This window comes from Callithrix jacchus, chromosome 8, assembly GCF_049354715.1.
Source record: "Callithrix jacchus isolate 240 chromosome 8, calJac240_pri, whole genome shotgun sequence".
Classification (NCBI taxonomy): domain Eukaryota; kingdom Metazoa; phylum Chordata; class Mammalia; order Primates; family Cebidae; genus Callithrix; species Callithrix jacchus.
The window spans coordinates 13,513,882-13,532,104 of NC_133509.1; the positions used below are offsets into that span (position 1 = coordinate 13,513,882).

Consider the following 18,223-nt stretch of genomic DNA (forward strand, 5'->3'; position numbering starts at 1 on the left):
CTCCACAAAGCCCTGCTCCAGGGGCCTTCACCAAGTCCCAGCCTTGTTTTCCTCACTTACTGAGGATAATTGGCTGGTCTATGCACTTTACAGGACAATTGTATGAATCAGAGGATACAGTGGAAGACAAAATGTTTGGAAATTTAGGTCTCCGCAAACTAAGGGCCAGTGTACTGGTATTTGTGACAGTGACCAGATGGGTGGGGTGGGGTGATGATAACACAAGGAAGGGGGGTGGGGGCATCATTTTGACTCTGAGGAGCTTTAAGGCCTCTCATGTTCCAGCTCCAGGTAGCAAGGGGTTCCCCTTGACTGGCAGGGTAGAGGTAGCTGTGTAGACTGCTAGGTGAGAGACTCCAGTGGAATGGACTAGATGAAATGACTCAGCTCCTACCCAGTCACACATATTGATAAGAAATATAAATATGCTCTGGGCCTGGTGCAGAGGTCAAGAATGGGAGTTCCCACCATACCCTTTCCCCTTCTAGCCTGTGTAGCCTCAGCAAGCAGATGGGTCTTATTGGTTTTTTTGTTCTGCTTCCTTCATAATCCAACCATAGATACTATGTCTTAGAAGTAGGGGTGGTTGAAGCAACAGACTTTGAAATCCTGACTGTTCACAATAACTGACTCCTTCCTGTGGGTCATCAGGCCAAGTGTGCATTCTCAAAGAATGGAAATTACTGCCCTTCTGTCCTTCTACAGCAGCTGGTCATTTCATCTCCTGACAATTGCTTCTTGAACCCAGAACAAGCAGCCTTGGTGTACAGCATTTGCAAGCCAAGGGCTGCCTCTTATAGGGCATGGGGGTGTTGTCCTGGGACTCACGGTCAGGGCTGCTCTGTATGGAATGCTGATCCTTCTCTTTCCCAGTCTACCTGTGTCAGTTTCCTCCTTTTCTATTTTCTTTTTCCTACAGATGTCAAGCCCTCCAACATCCTAGTCAACTCCCGTGGGGAGATCAAGCTCTGTGACTTTGGGGTCAGCGGGCAGCTCATCGACTCCATGGCCAACTCCTTCGTGGGCACAAGGTCCTACATGTCGGTAAGAACAGAAGTTTCCATTGCTTGAGCTTCTTGTGCTGGATAGGGGACAAGAAATGAGAGAGATGAAGTTGAATGGGAAGATGGTTTTGGTCTTTGTTAGGCGTTGGAGCATAACTGGGATATTGGGGCCTTGACTCATTTAAAGGATTATCCAGCTCCAGAGTGCAGCTTTCATTCTGAAGGATTGTGAGCTCCGGCTCTCCTCTGGGCATCTCTAAATGATCGTCTTCAGATCCACAAACCCAGTATGCTCAGATAAATGACCCACCCCAAACTATCTCACCTCCTCCTTTTCTCTTAGCAATAAATAGATAGCATTACCTCCCTGGTTTCCCAAGGTAGAAGCCCGAACATTGGCTTTAACCTGCCTTCTCAGGAGTTCATCCTTTCAGTATCTAGTAGCTCCCAATTCCTGAGAGTCTGTTCAGAATTGCCCAGCCTCTTTTCTCCCTCCTCACTACGTCTTGTCAGTCACCTACCCCTTCCCTAACTGCAGCACACCCAGAGTCTCTGCTCCACTGCAGCCAACACTCTTTGTTGAAGGTCTTCCCTGCTGCTCCTACCTCTGCTGGCTCCCACTTTCACTAGAGCGTTGTGTGGGGCTACCCCCACACCACGGCAGCACCAGCATGTTCTTTTCCCTCCTCCATACCACCAGTTCCTTGGGGACAGGGACAAGGTGTCTCTCTTGTCCCTAGCATCTGGCGTGGGGCCTGGCATGTGGTAGGTGTTCGGGGAATGCTTGGCAAGTGGGTAGATGTTTGGTTGGCTGAATGGGAGGGTACATGGATAGCACATTTCTGAGAATGATCACAAAGGTGGAAATGTGAGTCTGGGCCAGTGCTGAAGTGTGGCAGAGTAGAGGAGCATTGGAGCGAGTGGGCAGTCTTTACAGAAGTGGCGGGGAGCAGGCCCACATCGGGGACAGATGCAGGGGCTCAGATCTTAACATGTACAAAGTGTTTTGTGTGTTCTCTGTCAAAGCACATATCATGTCCCTGGAAGGTCTCATTTGGTCCATGTGGTTGTCCCAGGAAATAAAGATGATTGTTCCCATTTTAGATATGAGGAAGTCTAGATTCAGGGAGGTTAAGCAACCTGCCTACTTAACCTTGCTGAGCCAGGATTGAAAGCTAGCTGCTTCCTTGCCAGGCAGACGCCCTTTGCACAGCACACCCTCATTTGCCTCTTAGGGAGGATTTGGCACCTGTGTCCAGATCCCAGTGTGAACACATCCTCATTCCTTCTTGCTGGCGCCTGCCCCCCACTGTGACTCCAGGCACTGTCAACATTACTTACCTGGCACTGACCCACATCTCCCCACCCCCAGTGATCCACAGCAGAACTCTCTTTTTCTGTCATCTCCTCACTGCTTCTTCCCTAAATGTCTAATAGAACAGCTGGCATCCTGGGCCATTTGACTGCCAACTCTCAAGTTCAAAATCCTTTAACAGGCCCTGGGACTCACTGATCAAGGGTTTAGTGATTTGAGTTTTTGTGATTATATGGTCAGTTCCAAAATAGTCTAGTGTTGGAGTTAGTGAAAAATGCTACGAGAGAAGTTAATGTCTAAATGGATATACTATGGCCAGAGTAAAGATTTTCTTGGTAGGGTTCTTGAAATACGTGCTATTTCAAATAATGCTCATTAAAAATAATGCTTTTGTATACCACTGTATACTTTTTTTCTCTTTGGCTCTTCCCACCAGTATCAACTAATATTTGTATAACATTCTGCAACATCTGACATACATTTTCATTTGATTTGATCTTTTTAGTAACCCTAAGTAGAGTTTTGTTATGTCAGTGATAAAATATTAGTCATTTTCATCAGCAGCTCCCATTTTTTTTTTCTTTCTTTTTTGTGACGGAGTTTTTGCTCTTGTTGCCCAGGCCAGAGAGCAGTGGTGTGATCGCGGCTCACTGCAACCTTCGTCTTCTGGGTTCAAGAGATTCTCCTGTCTCAGCCTTCTAGGTAGCTGGGATTACAGGTGCCTGCTACCATGTCCAGCTAATTTTTGTATTTTTAGTAGAGATGGGGTTTCGCTATGTTGGCCAGGCTGGTCTCGTGACCTCATGTTATCTGCCTGCTTTGGCCTTCAAAAAGTGCTGGGATTACAGGCATGAGCCACCACGCCCAGCCCAGCAGCAGCCCCATTTTATAGATGAGGCTGAGATTCAGGATCCTTTAGCTTGTAAGTGGACTTAAGTCTCAAACCCACTGATCCTAGATCTTTTGTTCTCTGTATCCACAGCACCACCTCATTCCCAACCCGAGTTCCACAAGCTTCATGTTTCAGATTCAGTAACAAGATGAACCTCTCATGCTGGGCTTTGGACAGGCTTCCCTGCCCATGCAAGACAGTGGCCAAGCTGGGTAAAGCTAACCATAGGCTGAAGTGGCAGCCAGGCCCAAGCCAATTCATGTGGTCTGTTAGTTTAGTCCAGATTATAGGAGAGATAGAGCAGGGAGGAGGGGTCAAAGACAGTGGTGCTAGCTAGGATTTAGTAAACAACAATATTTGGGGGCAGGCAGGAGGCCAAATTCAAGAGATTAGTGGAGCTCTTGAAACAGTATATTAACTATTCAGAAGGGACAGAAGGGAAAATGCATTAGCAGATCCAGGGGTCCAAGTTAGGTCAGGTGATTATAACTGTCTCTTTGTCTCTCCTGCAGCCAGAAAGACTCCAGGGGACTCATTACTCTGTGCAGTCGGACATCTGGAGCATGGGACTCTCTCTGGTAGAGATGGCAGTTGGGAGGTATCCCATCCCTCCTCCAGATGCCAAGGAGCTGGAGCTGATGTTTGGGTGCCAGGTGGAGGGAGATGCGGCTGAGACCCCACCCAGGCCAAGGACCCCTGGGAGGCCCCTTAGCTGTGAGTAGCCTCGTGTGTCCCCACCTTGGACTGTGGGGGTCCCTTACTTTCAGGGATTTCTGGAGGGCTGATTCTTCGTACATTTTGCCAAGACTGATTCTGTGTCCCTGGATGCCACACTAGGGCAGGGAGAAACAGCAGGGGTCTCCAGGTGGGTGTAGGAAAGTGTTATTACCAACAACTTCCTACCATTTGTTCAGTTCCCAGTATTCTGGGAACTGCACTTAGCATTTTGCATACATTATCTAATCTTTTTATTTAAGAATAATGGTCTTGCTGTGTTGCCTAGTGCAGTGGCTAGTTACAGCCTTCAACTCCTAGGCTCAAGCAGTCTTCCTCCCTCAGCCTCCAGAGTAGGCTGGGACTACAGGCTATAATTTATTAGGGGGTTTGGGAGGGAAGGGGCTCACTCTTGTCACCTAGGCTGGAGTGCAGTGGCATGATCACAGCCCACTGCAGCCTCAACCTCCCAGGCCCAAGTGATCCTCCTACCTCAGCCTCCTGAGTAGCTAGGACTACAGTCACATGCCACCACACTCAGCCAAGTTGTTTTTTATTTTGTAGAGACATGGTCTCCCTATGTTACTCAAGCTCAAACTTTTGGGCTCAAACAATCCTCCCGCCTCAGCCTCCCAAAGTGCTGAGATTACAAGCATGATCCACCATGCCTGGCCTCTAATTTGTGGTTTTTCTTTTTGGATACTGGGTTTTGCCCTGTCACCCAGGCTGGAGTGCAGTGGTGTGATCATGGCTTACTGCAGCCGTGACCTCTTGGGCTTAAGTAATCTTCCTGCCTCAGCCTCCTGAGTAGCTGAGACCACAATGCCTGGCTAATTTTTTAATTTTTTAGTATAGATGAGGTCTTGCTATGTCTAGGCTGGTCTGGAACTCCTGGGCTCAAGTGATGCTCCTGCCTTGACCTCCCAAAGTGCTGGGATTATAGGCATGAGCCACTGTGTTCTAATTCGTTTTTTAATCATGACTTTTGGTAGATTTATTTTTTATTGGAATAGAATTCACAGAAGACAAAATTCACATTTTAAAGTATGTAGTTCAGTGGTTTTTAGTATATTGTTCCATGTTGTGCAGCCATCACCACTGTCTTATTCTGGAACATTTACATTACCCCAGAAAGAAATCCCATCTCCCACTCCCCCCAGCCTGATCCCCGGACAACCACCAGTCTACTTTCTGTGTCCACGGATTTGCCTAGCATTATGTAATTTTAGTAGCATTCCATTTTTGAACATGATTATAATCTCCATTTTAAAGATGAGGAAACTGAGGCACAGTGCACTTGTCAAGGCTACATAGGCTTGTAAGTAGCCAAGTCTGACTCCCAGGATGATAAACGCTGTGCAGAACCACCTGCCTCGCTGAACGTGAATAATGGGAACTAAGCCTGGTACTCAGGGAATAGCCTGACCCAGCCATCTGTTTTTTATGTAGCTCCTGTCTGGGTAGGGATACCTGCCTTTACCTCTGTGAGGTCCACATGAGAGAGAGCTTGTATGAAGGGGAAAGCAGAGGGGGCTAGGGGTAGCTTGTTCACAGGTCATTGGAGGGCCTGGTGGCTGTGGCCTCTGAGGCTGGCCTATGATTCTAGGAGACAAAAGGAAGAAACGCAGGTTCATGGAGAATTAAAATTAAGGTCTTTAGTTATTTAGCTGCTCTCTCATTTGCTTCTCTCTCAACAGGAGGAGGAGGGAAAAGACAGACAAAATTATGATGCCTGTGCTTTACAAAACTCAGAACTTTGGCTCAGCAGTGAACTGATTTGCCAAAGGTTACAAACTTAAGATGTGGCAGAGCCCAGACTTGTACCCTGGCCTTTGCTGGTCCCCTCTCTGTTCAAGCCTTACCTGTGGCTGTTTAATCTGTTTATTGTCCATGACCCTGTTCTGGCCCTAGGGATCCATGCCCAACCCCTTGCCTCATATTAACAAGTAATCTCCTGTTTCTGAGAAGTATTTTTTCTTTTTATAAAATTTGTAGCATATGGAATGGACAGCCGACCTCCCATGGCAATTTTTGAGTTGTTGGATTACATAGTCAATGAGGTAAGTACTGCCTGGTTTCCTTGACCTTGGAATTTTATTTGCTTATTTTAAGAAAACACCAGTGGCTGGCCAGGTACAGTGGCTCACGCCTGTAATCCCAGCACTTTGGGAGGTTGAGGCGGGTGGATTACATGAGTACAGGAGTTTGAGACCAGCCTGGCTAACATGGTGAAACCCCATCTCTACTAAAAATACAAAATTAGCCGGGCATGGTGGTGCGCACCTGTAATCCCAGCTACTCAGGAGGCTGAGGTAGGAGAATCTCTTGAACCCTGGAGGCGGAGGTTGTAGTGAGCTGAGATCGCACCACTGCACTTCAGCCTGGAAACTCTGTCTCAAAAAAAAAAAAAAAAAAAGAAAAACCCATGGCTGAGTTGACTGGAAATCCAGTTTGCTATTCCTATAACGTGGGCTTCAAGATTCTCATGTTCTGTTCATGCACCATGGTGTTGGAATTGAGTGGCTGGTTTACAGACTGCAGGAGTTTCTTCCCTAGGGGACATCTTCAGATAGGACGGAGTTCCTTTTCCTCTCCAATATTCCGGAGCCTCCAGCTTGCCCATTTACATTATTATTTGAATTTGCCAAGCCCCCCCCCCTTTTCCACTTTCAGTGTGTTAAGCACTGTAGGTAGAAGTGGGGCAGGGATCCAATGATGGAAAAACAATTCCTTAGTCTCAAAGACTATGAGATTGTGTAGAGGAGGCAAAGCAAATGCGTTGATAACCGTGGTATAGCGTTTTTACTTTTAAATGCCATTAAAAACACTATGCAGGAGGTGGAGGTTGCAGTAAGGCAAGATCACACCACTGCACTCCAGCCTGAACAACAGTGAGACCCTGGTTCTGGGAGAGGGGGCAGGAATGAAAACAACCCAACAACTAAAAAATCCCTGTCACAGGTTCAATCTACTAGGGAGTTTAATTTACCTCTCTTTACTAGACAGCACAGCTTTATACTAAGCACCATGGGCTGTAGAAAAGTGGTTTCACAGTTTCAGGATCAGATCCTTGCTGCTTAAGGATTTGTAGAGTCAGAAAAAAAGCCATCCATCCTCTACTGCTGGGTACCTAAGCTGGGTGGTTCTGGGGTACTGTTCATATCTGAGGTTAGCTATGTCATTGCCAGTCTCCTAATGGGCACTGCTTTCTTCTAAATTTTCACATTAATTTCCTACTCAATTCTCCCAAGTATTACTGAGGTAGGCCAAATTGATTCCTCTTCAAACAGGTGAGGAAATTAAGCCTCTAAGATGAAAAGTAATCCAGGTCCTTCCCACCCAGGGCTTTTTTTTCTCACCACCTCCTACCTTCCACCTCCCATTCCTGCCTCCTAGGAGGCTTGGCTGCATGGTAGTGGGTCGGCCTTAGCCTCTGCCGGCACACAGCCCCTCTGCTGCCTAGCTCTCTCCTACTCAGAAGGAATGGATGCTGCCTCTCTCCCTCGAATGGTCCCTTCATCCCCTCAGCAACAGGGACAGTCTGCGGTAGGGCTTGCTCTGGGTCACCGTTCTAAGAGCTGGGTTCTAGTCCTCACCTCAGATCAGACTGACACAGCCCTCAGAGGCAGAGCACTAGATTGGGCTTTGTGGTGGTGGTATATCAGTGTTTCATTTTTAGTCTCAAATTAGAAATGAGATTTGGGGCTGTGCATCAGAGCCGTGACATCACGGATATGATGTCTATGGGCCAGTGTCTCCCAAAGAAGCTGCAAACAGCTCCCAGCCCAGGTATGTGAGTGGGCTCACATTTCCTGGACTGCGTGGAACACGTGAGCCTAGTGCTCTGGGGCTTTGTTCTCTGTAGTGCTGCAGGATCACCATGGGAAAATCTGAAAACAGCCTCATTCCTGGAGTGTACAGGTAACATTCTTCCAGATCCAGCTCTCTGTCAGTTAGTGTTTTATTAACTTTTCACTGCCTCTCTAGGGCTCAGGAAAGAAATTTTTAATCCAGTTTGCTCCTGTAAGTGCTGTCAGACCTGGGGTGCCCGGTGGTTTGCACGTGCCCCTAGCTGTTGCTGCTAGTAAATTGCTGGTTACATTTCCATGCTGCACTCCAAGATCTACCATTGTAATGTCAGAGCTTGAAAGGGTCCCTGAGATCATTAGTCCCAACCCCTTCATGTCATCGAAAAGTAAATAGGCTCAGAGAGGAATAGTGATTAGTTCAAAATCACCAGACAAGTGAGTAGACTTGACTCAGTCCTAGTTCTGTGCTATTTGAGACCAGTGGTTCCAACGTGGTTACCCAACAGGCAGCCACTGGCCTTCCCTTGACTGGATGAGAGTGGCATTGCCTTTGGACTGCAGAGAAGACTTTAAAAAAAAAAAAAAAAAAAAAAAGGAGCACTGGCTGGAGGGAGGGGTGGGATGGGGAGAGGAGATGGATGGGGAGAGAAGATGGCTGGAGCAAAGAGCCAGGCATTTTTCTTATCTCAACATGTGTTTGCAGCCTCCTCCAAAACTGCCCAGTGGAGTATTCAGCCTGGAATTTCAAGATTTTGTGAATAAATGGTAAGTTGGCTCCTTGTTCTCTGGAAGGGTACTCTGGATTTGTCAAGCTCCCCACCCCATTTCTGGAAGCACCAGCTCTGCCTCTGCAGGCACAGTTTTGCCCTTTCCCCTCCCCTCCGATGATCCTTGGTTGCTGCCACAAGCTCTTTCTTTTAGAGAGGCAAGATTTATGTGACATGTCGAACTACATCATGGATCTAGTAGCTGCTGCTTTTGATACTTGCTCTCCAGGGATTAGCACATTGCTTTTTGACCTTAGTTTAACTCTGCTCTCACCTTATCTTTCTTCCTTTAAGCTTAATAAAAAACCCTGCAGAGAGAGCAGATTTGAAGCAACTCATGGTGAGTCCATTTATTCAGATTCTTACAGTACCCATTTGTTCATTTGTTCTTCTTCTCTGTCAGTCATCTGTGCACTTCCAGAGCCCATTCATTCCCTGCCCACTGTGGTCCAGCTGAGCCGGAGGCTGCAGAATACCAAACATGAGTCTCCTCTGCCCTCCTCTCAGTTTAAGGGAAAGCTGGGGTGACCCTGCAGCCTGAATAAGCATGCCACAGGAAGGGCCTGAGGGGGGCCAAGGGAAAGAAAAGGTCAGCCCATCTCTTTCATGGGGATGGGGCCTTTTCCTGATACTGACTGCTTTACCTTACATTCAGTCTCCTTCCTGAGTCACACTCTGCCTACTGTCTCTTGTTTGGTGGCAGTGGGAATAGCTAAGTAATTCTGTGAATATCTGGACAGCTATAGACAGTGTATGTACTATAATATGCACTAAGTCCATCATTTTCTTTGTCCCTTCTTACAAGCCTGCGAGGCATTTAAGGCAGTTACTGTCTCCACACTGCAAGAGCAGGCTCTCTGGGAAGTGACTTGCCCAAGGCCTTATAGCTGCTGTGACTGGTGGAGGGGGTGTTTGGGCCTGCACCTGCCCCCACCGCTGCTCAGGGGCAGGTACCAGGTGCTCCTTCCAAGTGCAGCACAAGCTCTAGACCTGAAACTCTTGGAGTTTCCTTCCTGGTGGTTTTTTTTTTAAACACCACTTTTTCTTGTTTCCTTACATGTAGGTTCATGCTTTTATCAAGAGATCTGATGCTGAGGAAGTGGATTTTGCAGGTTGGCTCTGCTCCACCATTGGCCTTAACCAGCCCAGCACACCAACCCATGCTGCTGGCGTCTAAGTGTTTGGGAAGCAGCAAAGAGCGAGTCCCCTGCCCAGTGGTTTGCCATGTTGCTTTTGGGCCTCCTTCCCATGCCTGTCTCTGTTCAGATGTGCATTTCACCTGTGACAAAGGATGAAGAACACAGCATGTGCCAAGATTCTACTCTTGTCATTTTTGATATTACTGTCTTTATTCTTATTACTATTATTGTTCCCCTAAGTGGATTGGCTTTGTGCTTGGGGCTATTTGTGTGTATATTGATGATCCAAACACGTGCCAGGCTGAATTACAGTGAAATTTTGGTGACCGTGGGTAGTCATTCTTACAATTGCACTGCTGTTCCTGCTCCATGACTGGCTGTCTGCCTGTATTTTCGGGATTCTTTGACATTTGGTGGTACTTTATTCTTGCTGGGCATACTTTCTCTCTGTTTGAGTAGGAGGGAGCCTTGTGAGATCCTTCACAGGCAGTGCATGTGAAGCATGCTTTGCTGCTATGAAAATGAGCACCAGAAAGTGTACATCATGTTATTTTATTATTATTTGCTTTTCATGTAGAACTCAGCAGTTTACATCCAAATCTAGCCAGAGCCCTTCACTGCCATGATAGCTGGGGTTTCACCAGTCTGTCTACTGTAATGATCTGTAGACTTCTGGTTGTATTTCTCTATTTATTTTCAATATACTGTGTGGGATACTTAGTGGTATGTCTCTTTAAGTTTTGATTAATGTTTCTTAAATGGTGGAATTATTTTGATTGTTTCAAACTGATCAAGGCATTAAAATGTCAGATTTATCTTTCCCCATATCCAAGTACCAATGCTCTTGTAAACAATGTGTATAGTGCCTAAAATTGTATGAAAATCCTTTTAACCATTTTAACCTAGATGTTTAACAAATCGAATCTCTTATTCTAATAAATATACTATGAAGGTAAAGGATGAACGCTATTTTTGCTTTTGTGGTGAGCTTTTCGATTTCTTTAGTACATAAGAAATACTGGTTTAGCTAAGCATTATTGGTGAGGGGGAAAGCTGAAGATAAGGAGGCTGGAAGGCAGAAAAAACACATCAAGTTCAGTGCTTTGGACTAACGGGGCTTCCCGTAATTTCAATCTCTGGACTCAGTCCAACTCTTCTCACCCAATGCCCTTATCTGTTATTCTTCTAACCACCTTCCTGTGGGACTGTGAATAGATCCTGTGTATTCCTTTGATGTCTTTATACAAGGGAAAAGCAGCAGATGGGAGGTTGGGAACAAATCTGAGTAAAATCACAAAACATTTCTTATCTCACAGAACATTTCTCATTTTCTATATTCCTGCCTGCACTTCCAGGCTGTCATGCTCACAGTAGGGCCTTGCTGTTGACCAGCTTCCTACCCAGTGTGGGAGCTTTCTGCACCAGACAGGACAGTCCATCTGCTTCCACATTCAGCAATGCTTTCCCTTTTTTCACCACTTACACTTAACTAGGTCTTCCTGGAAAGGAGGAAGGTACCTGTCACTGACTTTGTCGTGCCTGTGAGGTGGCAGTGACGTCCCTAAGCCATGGACCACTGACCATAGGAGCCTTTCCTTATTTGAAAAGTCTTTGGGAAATTTTAGGTACATTTGAAGCTGCCTGGTCAATACCTTCCCCTCAGTATTTTCTTTGAAAGGGCAGGTGATAGAATACCAAAGCCAACATACATATTTAAAGATAAAAGGCCCATTCCTTTTTGGATTAAAAACAAACTTGGGTAAGTAATCTTCTAAATAGGTAGTTCCAATCTAGAGGTACCAGAGCTTGGGATATTGCCAGGATTTTAAAAAAAGGATCAGTGTTGTATATACTCCTGCCTAAGCTAGTTATTTTTTCTCACTGTGAGGTACAGTTTTCTAGTCAGCAGTTTAATTTATGCATTTTCAGCATATAAACAAACATTCAGGCTGGGTTTTAACATTTACACCCTGTGTCTTTTACAAATGACAGGATACGACCACTACTGAGAATGTCTCATTAAAGTGAACATATTCTATCCTTAGGAGAAATGTTATAACTTGGTATCTAAAACCCAGATCTGACCACTTTCATGCTTAGTGTCTTTTGAGGGGTGTTTAGATTTTTTTTTTTAAATCAAGAATGATGTTCCCCGAATTAGTCTTGTAGTGTTTTGAGCTCCCAGTGCTGAATTCTTACTGAGACACCATTGATAATTGGATTTTTGAATTATCTCATTAGCACCTCATAGCAACAGATGTTGCTAAAGGAGATATGAGAATCTTCACCTTACAGATGGGAAAGTGACCAGTCAGTGGTAGAGCTGGAATTCAGTCAACTTTTCCAGCTTTTAAAACCCATTTTAAATTAGACCCCCAAGATTGATATACCTTGATGCTTTTTCTTCCCAAACTGTCTTCCCATTGTGTGTTCTAAGGAACATACTCATTTAAACTTCTGGCTGTTGCCTCTAAAAGCAGCTCAAAATAATTTCAATGTAACGTTAACAAAAGTATTCTTTGGGAACTGTTAGGTAAGTTCGACTTGAGAAAATTCTTTGTAATTTTGTTTGGCTTTTACTGTTGTTTGGACAGGGGAAATTAGTTTTATAAAATTAAGCAACTACTTATTTCACTGCATAGTAGTCAGTGGAAAAGGGATAATATGCAGAAAAGAACTTCAACTTCAGATACTAAGTAACAATTCTTATTCTGTAGCTGTCATCCATTATAAAAATTTAATCTTCCAAGCATGGCACATCTCTCTAAGGGCCATAAATGGATTTCAAACCATCCTGTTGTATCTTTTTATTTTATTTTATTTTTAAAGATGGGGTTTCACCATGTTGGTCAGGCTGGTCTTGAACTCCCGACCTCAGGTGATCCACCCACCTTGGCCTCCAACGTGCTTGGATTACAGGCGTGAGCCACCACGCCCAGCCCATCCTATTGTAGCTTTTCCTCAGAGAAGCAACTGCTGCTTCTCTCTGTTACTATCTAGAAACCAGCAGGCTCCATGATGGCTATTTATAATTTATTTATAAAAATATTTTACCAGTGATGTCTCAAGTGAGAGGTGATAGCAGCTACACAAAGCAGTTTATTTTTAGAGACGGGGTTTCACTGTGTTAGCCAGGATGGTGTTGATCTCCTGACCCTGTGATCCACCTGCCTCGGCCTCCCAAAGTGCTGGGATTACAGGCATGAGCCACTGAGCCTGGCCACAAAGCAGTTTATAGCATGCAGCATTTCAGTGCCTCTGACGGGGAGCAACAGCTTGTGCTCTCAGATGGGCCTCAGACCTTCCCCTGGTCATCTTTTTGTCCTAGACCTAGGCCTAACTGATCACGGGTTCAGCGGCATGCGCAAACAGCCTTTAATTTTCTTAAAAGAGGCATTGTTGGATAGAAAGGGTGGCTTGTATTTAAACTACCCTTTTTGTAAATGCCAGACTTTCTCAACAGTATTTGAGAGCAAATTTTGTTTTCAACAGTTACTGAATCTGATCCGATCACAGACAGCTCCATCCATATTGCTCAATGCTGACAAAGCATCTTTGATTTTCTGCATGTCATAACATTCTGAAGCTTGAGTTACTGATGGAACTATTTTTGCAACTATACATCCTTCTTACAGTTCTTGCTTTCCTTTCAAGGAGGCCACAGGGCCCATGGCAAGATGATTTCCTTGAGGAGAAGTAGCCTGAGACTTAGAAATGCAATTTGTGTAACTGACCCTGGTTTTTCCCCTCCTTTAGGAATCTGATTCTTCTTCCTCTTCCTCCTCCTCCTCTTCTGTCACATGACTCTTTGTGCTCAACTCCAGTGTCGTTTGGTTGATTGATGCTTCATTGTCTACATGCACCAACATCTGTATTAACCAAGAGCATCACAGATTAGTAGGAAAGATGCTGGCCTCTAAACAGCAAATTCTTAAAAATGTTTTAAAATCAAATCTCAATTTCCTATGTATCCCCAGTACTTATGACTAAGAGGTATGGCCACTTTCCTTTGCTACCCCCACCTCCATTACCAAAATGGGGCAAAAGTAAATACCTCAGATTTACTAGAATGTTACCTCATTTACAAACATTATATTACAGAAAGGTCCATAAGAATTGTGCCAACTTACATACGCTGCTGTATCATGGTTTCAGATGTCTTAACACATAAAATCTGAGAGAATTTTAAATATTGTATACTTAGAAATAAGATTTTGCTGAACTCACAGATTTGACTTAAAAAAAAAAAATACGATTTTGCTGGCTCACACCTGTAATCCCAGCACTTTGGGAGGCTGAGGCAGGCAGACCACAAGGGCAGGAGATCAAGACCATCCTGGTCAACATGTTGAAACCCCATCTCTACTAAAAATACAAAAATTAGCTAGGTGTGGTGGCGTGCACCTGTAATCCCAGCTATTTGGGAGGCTGTGGCAGGAGAATCGCTTGAAACCGTGAGTCCGAGGTTGCACTGAGCCAAGATTGCACCACAGCACTTCGGCACTCTAGCCTGGTGACAGAGCGAGACTTCGTCTCGAAAACAAACAAAAATATGATTTTGCTGACTGACTTGAAGGCATTTGGTAGGAGATGAGTATGATAAGGACTGGAACTCATCTTTTAGCACTGTGCTTTGTAGTTGAAGTGACACTCTTGAATCCCAAAGTTACTTATTCACAAAAGAGCAAGAGTTTTGACATATTCCTACAAAAGATCCACACTTTTCCTGGGTTCTTCTGAGTAACTAGATAGAATGGATGAGGAGGACGGAGGTAAAACAATAGTAACTACTTAATAAATTAGAGTATAACCAGCTGGAAGGAAGGTGAGTAATGTATAGTTGCTACCTTATTAAGACAAAATTCTTATCAGCACTTCCCAGAGTCCTTTGGGCTAAGCAATATGTTTTACATCAGTTCTTCACCACCCAAGCAGCATAGGGGCATTGCATTCCCTCCTAGGCCTGCACTTGATTACGCTTACATCATGTGACTGTTCAGGTACAGTTTGAGAAGACAGCATCTCATCCCCTCTTCTAGAACTGATCATTGATTGGAGGGCTAATTCTTCAACCTAGAAAAGAAGAGTTGAGGTCACTTTCCTTACTATTTCACTGGGCTACTGATGTGGGTAAACAGCTGGGCATACCATAAAAGATTTGCATCAAGAGGGAATGAAAACTATCTGTTGCTCTAGAGGGAAAACTGCAGGGTAGGCGCTTAGATTTTCTGTCTTTCAGAGATGAGCAAAGAAAGGCTCCAGCCCCTTTCCCCTGGGCTGAACAGGTGTTCTGGCTGAGCCATGGCTTCCGCTTCCCTAGACCTAGCAACTCAGAAAGTACAAGTGTGTCATTAAAACAGACAGGTGTCACCTGACTCTTCAGAGTGATTCCCTGGACCTGAGCCTGTTATTCAGTAATGAGATGTGGAGGAAAGAACAGAAAACAGGCGTTTCCTGAAGCATAAGGAAATCCGGACTTTGGAGGTGGTCCTCAATACACTCATTAGGTACTGTATTGTGGCAATACAGAGACACAAATAAGTGGAGGGCATTATAACTTCCCTAAGGAAAAATGCTATGATTTTGATATCACAGGTGCATACTTTTCAGTTTACAAAGGGCTTTGGCAATCTTAACCTCATGGACTTCAAGTTTCTGAAAAAGGGGCAGGTGTGCTGGCTCATGCCTGTAATCCCAGCACTTTGGGAGGCCTAGGCGGATGGATCACCTGAGGTCAGGAGTTGGCGATCAGCCTGGCCAACATGATGAAACACGTTTGTACTAAAAATTAGCTGGGCCTGGTGGTGGACACCCGTAATCCTAGCTACTCAGGAGGCTGAGGCAGGAGAATCGCTTGAACCTGGGAGGGGGAGGTTGCAGTGAGCCGAGATCGCGCCATTGCACTCCAGCCTGGGTAACAAGAGCGAGAAACTCTGTCTCAAAAAAAAAAAAAAAAAAAGAAAAAATTCTGAAAAAGGAAGCTGAGCGGGGATTAGCATGATTACCTTCCAGGGAACCTTTTTTTTTTTTAAAGGCAGGGTCTCCCCTTATAGCCTAGGCTGGAGTCCAGTGGCACAATCTCAGATCTCCGCAGCGTTGACTCCTGGGCTCAGGTCATCCTCCCACCTGTTTCCCGAGTAGCTGGACTACAGGCGTGCACCAACACGCTCAGCTAATTTTAGTTTTGGTAAGGCTGGCCGCGGTGGCTCACGCCTGTTATCTCAGCACTTTGGAAGGCTGATTCCTAGAGCTCAGGAGTTTGAGACCAGTCTGGGCAACATGGCGAAACCCTGTCTCTACTAAAAATGCAAAAATTAGCTGGGCGTGGTGGTGCATGCCTGTAATGCCAGCTACTTGGAAAGCTGAAGCACGAGACTCGCTTGAACCCACAAGGCAGAGGTTGCCCGACTCCCCCTCAAGGCCACGGCATCAGTAACAAGAGCTACTGGGAGCTGCAGACATTGGGACAAATCTCTCCTCCCAGGGCCTCAGTCTTCCTTGGTAGCATGGGAGGATCTGGGAGTCCCTCCTAGCTTTGCAAAACTAGAGCCATTCCAAGAGCCAAAACAGCAGTTCAGAAGGAAGGGGTCGGTGGGCCGGGGGGGTTCTAGGAGAGCCTTTGGAAGGGAGCCCTTCCTCAGCGTGTTGTCTGAGGGCCATCAGCATTTACGGAAAGAATCGGGTAGGACTGGACTCACCAAACACAGATCCCTGGGCCTCAGCCTAGACCTGCGGGGTCAAGATTCTGAGAGGTGGGGCCTAACAAGCGCACAGCAAACTCCCCAGGTGCTTCAGATGCCCGAAGTTTGTTTGTAAACCTGTATATGGGTGCCACCACGGCTAGTGAGTAGGGGAGAACTGGCCGCAGCAGGAGGGCACGGCAGAAGCCCAGGTTAGGGGGAAATGGTTTGCTCGGGCGGAATGGAGGAGGGTCAGGAGGGGGCCACGGGGTCACCTTGAGGCGGTTCAGCTGGTCGTGCAGGGCCGCCTTCAACCGCAGCAGCGTCTCCTCCTCTTTGCGGAGTTCCTGAAGCCGGCTCAGCATGTTTGCTGCTCACACAGCCGGCCTCCGCGCTGCCGTAGGCCCGGCGCTCGGTGATGACGCCATCGCCGCCGACTCCCGGAAACCGAGCGGAGAAACGGGGCTGCCGGCCATATCGGGGAAAGGCGAAGGGTGCGCCCCCTTCCGGCGCTCGCTGTGGCCTGGCTACTCCGCAGGCGACGAGCTGCAGGTAGGTGTCCAGGCTTTGTGTCAAAACTTTGTCGACAGCCTTTAATCCGATAGGCCATTTCCGCACCAAGTGGTCAAACACCGTTTCAAATGACCTGGTGAATAGCACTCCCAATTTGGTGTTCCAATAAGTGGCTATCTTAACCCCAAAAAAACTCTGCAGATGTGAAGGCAGGCACCTGAATGCTACTGTGTTAAAAGAGGCCCCGCAGGGTAGGATTCCTAGTGGACTTTAAAGGGGTAAGGCTGCACAAAATAGAACTAAAAAGCGGGAAAATAAAGCCGTGGTAGGAAATTGCAATGAGAAATGGCACCTTTACGTGCTTAAGAACAGATTTGGCCATGGAAATGGGGAGGATTACAGATCACCCTGACTGTGAACTTTGAGACTGGCAGAGGGAAGCTACTTCAACAATCCAGATGCAAAACAAGGCCTTGACACAGGACAAAAAGGTTAATTCTAGGGTAATAACTGCAGTTTAGATTTATGAGTAAAAAAGACCCTTATATCTGGAGGCATTTCATGGGTATTTCTTTGAGAATTAGTTTTTTGCTCTGTCTGCCAGGCTGAAGTGCAATTGTGTGATCTACGCTTGCCACCACCTGTGCATCCTGGGTTCAAGTGATTCTCCTGCCTCAGTCTCCAGAGTAGCTGGGATCATAGGTATGTACCACTATGCCTGGTGATTTTTTTGTATTTTTAGTAGAGACGGGGTTTTGCCATGTTGGGCAGGCTGACTTCGTGATCCACCCACCTTCCAAAGCATTGGGCTTACAGGCGTGAGCCACCGTGCATCATGGTTATTTCTTTTGGACAGCTAATATATTCACCAAGATACATAGGCAGTCCTGAAAAATGCTTCTGGTACTTTTGATACGGTCTTTGTTGCCAAAGCTAGAGTGCAATGCAGTCTTAGCTCACTGCAACCTCCACCTTCTAGGTTCAGTGATTCTCCTGCCTCAACCTCCCAAATAGCTGGGATTACAGGCGTGTTTTATATTTTTAGATGATAATTCATCATGTTGGCCAGGCTGCTTTTGAACTCATGACCTCAAATGATCCACCTGCCTCAGGGTCCCGAAGTGCTGAGATTACAGGTGTGAGCCAGTGTGGCCATCTGGCACTTTTTCAAACCACGGGTGAAAATATTCAAGCAACTCTATTGTCAAAGCTGGTTTAAAAATAAGACTTTTCAGAGGTAATCAATTTTACTCCAATACCAAAAAAACTGTTCTCCAATTGTGCCCTCTTGTGGTTAAAATGTTAAATGTTTACAGAATTTAATCTATTTTTCATTTGGTGGGGAGCTAAACTTGAACAGCCTCTGTGCATTTCTGACCAAGTCCTGTTA

The 18,223-nt window shown here is 45.9% G+C and overlaps 3 protein-coding genes across 6 annotated transcripts in view; 2 read left to right on the top strand and 1 right to left on the bottom strand.

The window, feature by feature from the left end:
- MAP2K1 (mitogen-activated protein kinase kinase 1) overlaps positions 1-10,597 on the top strand; it is a 102,111-nt gene extending 91,514 nt beyond the window's left edge. For all 3 annotated transcript variants that reach the window (XM_002753259.6, XM_017976684.4, XM_078333468.1), the window contains exons 6-11: positions 920-1,044; positions 3,724-3,925; positions 5,921-5,985; positions 8,438-8,499; positions 8,796-8,841; positions 9,565-10,597. In XM_002753259.6, coding sequence (XP_002753305.1) covers positions 920-1,044; positions 3,724-3,925; positions 5,921-5,985; positions 8,438-8,499; positions 8,796-8,841; positions 9,565-9,678 — 614 coding nt within the window. In that variant the 3' untranslated portion in view covers positions 9,679-10,597. The remainder of the gene's footprint in view (positions 1-919; positions 1,045-3,723; positions 3,926-5,920; positions 5,986-8,437; positions 8,500-8,795; positions 8,842-9,564) is intronic.
- On the bottom strand, positions 10,177-16,716 carry SNAPC5 (small nuclear RNA activating complex polypeptide 5). Its single transcript, XM_009005095.5, has 3 exons — positions 16,596-16,716; positions 14,624-14,713; positions 10,177-13,509 (listed from the first exon to the last, which is right to left on the bottom strand). Exons 1-3 carry the CDS (start codon positions 16,683-16,685, stop codon positions 13,393-13,395), a joined length of 297 nt encoding a protein of 98 aa, XP_009003343.1. The 5' UTR covers positions 16,686-16,716; the 3' UTR covers positions 10,177-13,392.
- A 115-nt stretch (positions 16,717-16,831) lies between these two features.
- Positions 16,832-18,223, top strand: part of ZWILCH (zwilch kinetochore protein) — a 50,673-nt gene continuing 49,281 nt past the window's right edge. For both annotated transcript variants that reach the window (XM_078333465.1, XM_035258961.3), the window contains exons 1-2: positions 16,832-16,872; positions 17,438-17,535. The gene's annotated coding sequence lies outside the window, so the exon portion shown is untranslated. The remainder of the gene's footprint in view (positions 16,873-17,437; positions 17,536-18,223) is intronic.